This window comes from Engraulis encrasicolus, chromosome 13 (genome assembly GCF_034702125.1).
Source record: "Engraulis encrasicolus isolate BLACKSEA-1 chromosome 13, IST_EnEncr_1.0, whole genome shotgun sequence".
Lineage (NCBI taxonomy): Eukaryota > Metazoa > Chordata > Actinopteri > Clupeiformes > Engraulidae > Engraulis > Engraulis encrasicolus.
In genome coordinates, this window is record NC_085869.1 from 30,368,211 (window position 1) to 30,375,710 (window position 7,500).

General features: G+C 47.5%; 1 protein-coding gene across 9 annotated transcripts in view; it reads right to left on the minus strand.

Annotated features, from left to right (window-relative positions):
• Positions 1-7,500, minus strand: part of caska (calcium/calmodulin-dependent serine protein kinase a) — a 266,554-nt gene that overhangs the window by 141,425 nt on the left and 117,629 nt on the right. For all 9 annotated transcript variants that reach the window (XM_063213655.1, XM_063213653.1, XM_063213652.1 and 6 more), the window contains exon 2: positions 4,481-4,593. In XM_063213655.1, coding sequence (XP_063069725.1) covers positions 4,481-4,593 — 113 coding nt within the window. The remainder of the gene's footprint in view (positions 1-4,480; positions 4,594-7,500) is intronic.

The window sequence follows — 7,500 nt, forward strand, 5'->3', positions numbered from 1 at the left end:
CCATCTCATCATTTACGCTGCTTTCATCCCTCCGTCCTATCGCCATCTTATCCAGGCCAGCAGAAGACCCTTCGCAGCCCTCTCACATCTGTGTGTGTATTTGACTGACTGTGTGCGTGCGTGCGTGTGTGTGTGTGTGTGAATGTGCGTGCGTACGTGTGTGTGTGTGTGTGTGTGTGTGTGTGTGTATGCGCGCGCATGTGTGTCTTTGTCTTTGTGTGTGAGTGTGTGTGTGTGTGTGTATGTCTGGATATGTGTGTTTGAGTAACTGCGAGTTTGCGACTGTGTGTGTATGAGAGTGTGTGCGTGCGTGCGTGTGTGTGTGTGTGTGCACTTTGAGATAAGCTCTCTGAATAGCTTCTGGGAGCAGTACTTGAGAAATCAGCAGTGGCCGCCTTTCTCTTCTGCCCTCTTATGTGGGATGAGGCAGAAGAGTATGCATGACTCTCTCATTTCTTTTTTAGCTTCTGCTCCACTCACCAGTACAATCTCCCTCATATCAGAGTCAGAGTCATCGCACTGCCTGACAATGGCGCGGGGGTCAGCCCATTGGCCCTACAGCCTATTGGTCAGACAGCCTATATGTCAGTAGGGCTGGGCAATATGACGATATATATCGTTATCGTGATATAAAAGTGTATATCGTGACCTTTCTCCTATATCGTTTATATCGTGATAGTAATTTTATCAGTTGTATACAACTGAATATCATTTAATTACATTTTAAGTTGTCACAATACACACTATAAGTTCATGTAACTGTAAAAATCACAATAAAAAGATCCATTTTAAAGAAAGGTTGTTTTGCGACAACGTATGTAACGTATGTAATTGTGCTATATTGTGATATACATCGCTATCGTGATATAATGTAATCCATATCGTGATATAGTTTTTTTCCATATCGCCAAGCCCTATATGTCAGACAATAAGCTATAGAGGAGCACAACAAGAATCCCATTCGTCTGACATCCCATTAGTCCGACAGATGTGCGCAACGCTAAGTCTACAGGAGTAGGTAGCCAACATGTGGGCCCGTCTTTTCAGACAAAAAATACAAGCACAAAAACATGCCTTTACTGACGGTTAGGGTTAGGAATGTCTTGGTTTGGGCATAGTTTTAACGTGTGTTGTCGGACTAATGGGATGTGGACTAATGGGCCTCTTCTTTATAAGACAAATACGTACTCAGTGGTCAATAATTGGACTAATGGGCTGTCGGACCATGACATGCAACCCAATGGCGCAAGCACAAGTTAGTTCAAGCTAACGCTACCGTAAGCTACTACTGCTAACGCATACAAACACACCTAATGGTACCAGCCCCATCTGACCACACCAAATAAAAATCTTGGCGCCAAGTTAATTCTCCTTTCACTACACTAACGGCAGAGGTGATACTAGGGACAGTTGGGGCCCCAAGTGAAAATTAAAAGGATTGAGCATTCAAAACATATTGCTGCTACTGTAGTTTAATGTGTGAGTTGTTGTTGTTCATCATCTAGTGGCTTGGGGGCCCCAAAGCGGCTGCCTGCCTAGCCTGCTGACAAGATGCGCCTCTGCTAACGCACCTGACGCCGCTAGCCCCGGCTCGGGCCTCCGTCACCTAGAAGAAAAACAGAGCAGCTAACATGATTATGCTGCTCTGGTGACAACACAGAGATAGTGCGCGTGGTGGTGTGTGACCAGACTCCTTCTTTTCCATGGCCATTTCCTATTTAAATGTCACCCGACTGCTTCCATATCATCATGTCACCCCACCCCATGGTGTGAGAGGGTATGGTTAAAAAAATAGTGAAACCAGAGACAATTGATAAGGTAGAGACGATTCATGAGGGTAATTTTCCAGGATCCATGTGACGTACGGTGTACGCCCCTTTAGGAGACCAGTGGAGGTTGAGAATGAATGGAGTTCCCTTAGAGCTGTAGATGGCAGTAGTACACGTTGTATGCATGCCCCCACTAAACGCCACAGAAAAAGAAGGAGAGAATCACAAACCCCTAGGGAGACCGGGCTTCATCACAGTCTTTTGCACTGGTGACGCGTGCTATGATTAATCTTCGTCTACCAGAAAATAGTGTATTTGTGATACCAGCACATAAGGTGGTTAGATTCAGGAACCAGCATCAACCTGTAAATGCCTTTTGAGATCTAAAAGCGGCTTCCTTACAGCCAATCGTTTAGAATTTATTTACCTAACCGTTCTGAGTTTCCACTTGCGTAGGTGAATGAAAGAGAAGATTGAGCAAGGGAAGGAGTACCCTGAATTAGTTAAAGAGATAAAATGCTAGCAAAGTAATCTGATTCATGCTTTACTAATAGCTAATATGCCCTTGCATGTCTTCCCATCTGATGTTGCTACTAGCACACTAGGTCCAGTTTGAATGTCTTAATGAGCCACCAATGGTTTATTTAATAAGTCAAGGGCTCAGCGGGGTTTTGAACGGAAAGGCCTGAGAACCACTGGCTGCACAGTAAAGCACATTCCATCCTCTATTCACCTCCACCACCTCCTCCTTCTCTCCTCCTTCTCCTACTTGCTGTACAGTAAAGCACAGCCCTGAAGAACATTAGACATTAAATAAAAAGCAGCGGGTGTGAAGGCAGTTTAGTCCATCCTGGGAGAGCACTCTTCCTCCTCGATTCACCTCCTACTGCTATATTCCTCTTCCTCCTGCACATATTCTTCTTCCTCCTCCTCTTCTGTTCTTCCTCATCTATTCCTCCTCCTCCTCTTCCTCCCCTACTCTTCTATTCCTCATCCTTCTCCACCTCCTCCACCTTTACTCCTCCTTGTCTTCTCTTCTTCCTCCTCCTCTTCTGTTCTTCCTCATCTATTCGTCCTCCTCCTCCTCTTCCCCCTCCTCTTCCTCCCCTACTCTTCTATTCCTCATCCTTCTCCACCTCCTCCACCTTTACGCCTCCTTGTCTTCTCTGCTACCTCCTCCTCCTCTTCTTCTTCGTCCCCTTCTCCTTTCTCCCTTCTCTTCTTCTTCCTCTCCTCCTACTCTTCTATTCCTCCTCCTCCTCCTTCTCCACCTCCTCCTCTATTTGCTACATGGCAGCTATTACAGATTCCCCAGGGGCCTGTTTAATTCCTCCACTTCCGACCGCAGCGTGCGAGAGCGTTTCCTGCAGGCAGGCTGCCTCCACACACACACAGCTCCTCAAGGTCACTACTGCTTGGCTGTTTCCCTCCTACCGCCTCCCTGACACTGTAGGACTGTAGGCTCAGCAGCTCTGTCCAGCCTCCTTAGTGTCCACGCCAGGGGCTGGACAGGCATGCACTGAACAGGACTCCTCATTGGTGAATGAGCGGAAAGCAAAGGCATGCATGCATTCATACACGCACACGCACACTCAGACATGCACTCGCGCACGCACAGAAACACACACATGCGCGCACGCAAACAAATGCACGCGCGCACGCAAACAAATGCACGCGCGCACGCACGCACGCACGCACGCACGCACGCACGCACGCACGCACGCACGCACGCACGCACACACACACACACACACACACACACACACACACACACACACACACACACACACACACACACACGCGCGCATTACTTGATGCCGCTTTGAGGAAGCTTGCTGGACATAATCCATAATGTACTAGCTCTGACTTCATGTGAGTCAGCAGTTTTTTCCCCAGCCCGACACAAATGGAGGTGACGCGAGACTTTTCTTGCAGGAGCCTCCTCATACCGCAAGTAGTCCACTGGTTTTGTCAGATAACTGACATCTCCTTTAGTCCTAGAAAAATGCATAGGTGTTGAATATGGTGAGGGAGCATTTTTGGGGACAAAAAAGGCCTTTTCACTTGCCAGCCTGTTATAGTGCTGCATGGCTGAGCGTGTCACTTGTCATTTCATTAACACTGACACCCAGAAGCAGACTTGACGGACTGGAGGGGGAATGCATACATTATGGACCACCCTGAGAAACCTGCCTAAAGCACCATGACCAGACAATCAGGCAGGTGCAGTAGACAGTAAAACAGTGTCAGCTTAGTTCAACCTCCCTTCCATCACCATCACCATACACATCACCCAAACCCAGGGCCGGATCAATGCTATATGGCTGATATGGCTGGGGACCCCCACCTGCCAATGGGCCCCTAATTGGCCAAATGGGAAAAAAAGGGGAATCCCAAGCCACCTTCATCCAGCCCTGCCCATGCCCACACCCGTCCATTAATAAGGTATTTCCCAACTTTTTTTGTTTTTTTTTGTGTACCCCCAAGCCTTTTCGTTGTGCCATGAGCACCCCCTAAGTCAATTTCTATACCGCTTACTCTATCCCAATGTAACTAAGCTACATGTATTTGATAAAATTACATATTTCCAAGTACCCCCTGCAATGTGTTCGCGTGCCCCTAGTGGTACACGTACCCCTGGTTGGGAAACACTGCATTAATACACACTTAGCACACAAGCACGCACGCTCACACACGCTTCCTTCTCCTACCTTCTGTGCTGAGTCCTGGGCTGGAGGTGAACTTTGCCACGTCCACGATCTTCACGGCAAACTGCTGGCCCGTCTCTCTGTTGATACATCGCCGCACCACACTGAAGGGGCCCCTGGAAGAGAGAGAGAGAGAGAGAGAGAGAGAGAGAGAGAGAGAGAGAGAGAGAGAGAGAGAGAGAGAGAGCGAGATCATGTGGTTAACCTCACGTCTTTTAATGTTGTTTAATGTTTACTCGTTTAAATGATCACAGGTTTACTTCGAAAGCAAGCAATTAGGAGGGGTGTTTGAAGTGTTTGGGCAAAAACTTGGAGCCGTGAAGTCAACCTAAATGAACATCAAACAGCAACATTCAAGATATGTTTACACACACCTGCTTGATTTCCCCAGTCCCATATGCACACACAAATGCACGCACGCGCGCGCACACACACTCACGCACACACACTCACGCACATGCATAATTAGTTGTTCTGTAAGTCACACAGGTTGGTCCTATTTGCCCCCCGTTGAACCCTGCTCTCATCAAGCCAAAGAGCTCATTACAATCAACACAATGTAAACACAAAATGCGGGAAACAAAATCCAGCAAAAACACCTGGGTTTGTTTGTTTGTTTGTTTGTTTCTAATTAATTCATTTCGAGGATAACCCCTTGAGATGTGGCATCTCGTTTTCGAGGGGGGTCCTTATTAGGGGTGTGCAAAATAATCGTTGCATCGATGCATCGCGATACTTACTCTCACGATGCAATGCATCGATTCATGACAAGGTATCGTTATACTTATTTTCTCAATATACTGCATGGAGTCATGACAATTGATTATTTGATAACAATAAAATTCGATTTGCCACAGGTTATTTTGTTCAGTAGAGAATAGGTAATATTTCTGTTGTGATGTAAGCTCTCTCCCAGATGATAGAATGCTTAAATAGAATGAACTGACTTAAGAAAGCGACACAGCAACTGACAAATAAGCTGTATTTTACACATTTACTGAAGTAAATATCGCAATGCATCACAGTAGTACATGAATCGCAATGCATCGTGATAGAATCGCATCATGGCATGTGTATCGTGATGCGCATCGAATCGTGAACCCTTTGCCAATACCCACCCCTAGTCCTTATGACGATACAAAAAAAGAAAAAAGAGAAACACGCACTTAATACGCACAATAGACACATAAACACACTCACACACTTGCCAACGTTGCCTTACAAACTAGCCCACCTGAGTGCATTGTGTGACATTGTTATTCAGCCGTCACTGTGTCATTCACCTGCTGTCAGAGAGAGCGTTTGTGCTTTGCATCCTGCTGTGCCGTTCTCTCTACCTGAGCAGGTGTTGGACTAACACTCCAATGCCCCAAACACAAACATAAACACACACACACGCATGCACGCACACACATATTCCATCCACACACTGCCCTGTCCACCAATGCATAAGTACTTCCATGATTGGTACTGCAGGCAGGAGTGAAGGCTTCAATGGCTGCCACTCTTTCATTGTGTAGTCTGAGAGGCTGCCGTAACAGTTGTGAGAATCTCACACACACACACACACACACACACACACACACACACACACACACACACACACACACACACACACACACACACACACACACACACACACACACACACACACACACACACACACACACACACACACACACACACACCCAGTCTCAAAGAGGAAGTCAAAACATAACCAGATTTCAGGTGTCGGGTCAGGGCAGCGGCGAGGGGATTTGAGTCCCTGAGATTTAGCCTCAGGTTACCGGGCCTCTTTCTAAGAAAGGCCGTCTAAAAGCACTGCCTCACACAGTGATGGCACACAACACAGGGCTGCTGACTACTTCAGCCGGACGCAGGACAAAGTAATCCGAAAGGGCCCCCCACCCTATACATACAATGTAATGAGGACCCAATTCTGGGCCCCCCCTTCTTCCTGGGCCCGGGACTGCCATGTTTGCGGCCTGACACAAGACATGATGAAAGAGCAGTTTAACCTCGCCAGACAGGTGGGGGTCATGCTCTACAGTGCATTCCTGCAGGAGTAAAGCACACCTGAGTTTCCAGACCTCTGTGTAGAATACACACACGCACGCACGCACGCACGCACGCACGCACGCACGCACGCACGCACGCACGCACGCACGCACGCACGCACGCACGCACGCACGCACGCACACACACACACACACACACACACACACACACACACACACACACACACACACACACACACACACACACACACACACACACACACACACACACACACACACACACACACACACACACTTACTTCAGGAGATCTAGTCAAGTAGACACATTTAGGACGTTATAATATCTCCTGTCACTGAACATACAAAAGAAGAAGATGATGATGATGATGATGATGATGATGATGATGATGATGATGATGACGACGGTGATGATGAATGTCTTAGTCTGTGAGAAATGCAGACAGCCCTGTAAGGGAGCACAGGCAGCATTGTGGCATTTCTATTTGCTGCTGTTCCTTTCCTCTGACCTTGATTAATAATGCCCGTCGTGCTCATCATCATCATTAGAAGGTTCACAAATGAACGCCACTCAGGAGTCTAGTGAGAATCGCAGACAACCCTGCAGGCTCTCAGAGAGTACAGACAGTGCTGTAACATTTTTGTGCTTGTGAGACCGGCGCAACGTATTTCTCTCTTTCTCCTTCCTGCTCCTCTCTGAGCTTGATTAATACTGCCTCTCATTTTTAATGTTTTTGGGGCCTTGATGGGATTTTGCTGAGCTCCGTAGAGGCGGCGCTGGTGATGGATGGAGGCTGTTTACACTCAGCCACAGCCGGCCTGCCGTACTCTCCCCACTCGACGCTTAACCCCTTCACACCTCTCTACTGCTGCACTGCCTCTGAGATTTGCCATCTCCCCTCTCTCTCTCTCTCTCTCTCTCTCGTTCTCTTTCTCTCCCTCTCTTTCTCTCTCTCTCGCTCTCTCTCCTTTCTCGCTCTCTCTCCC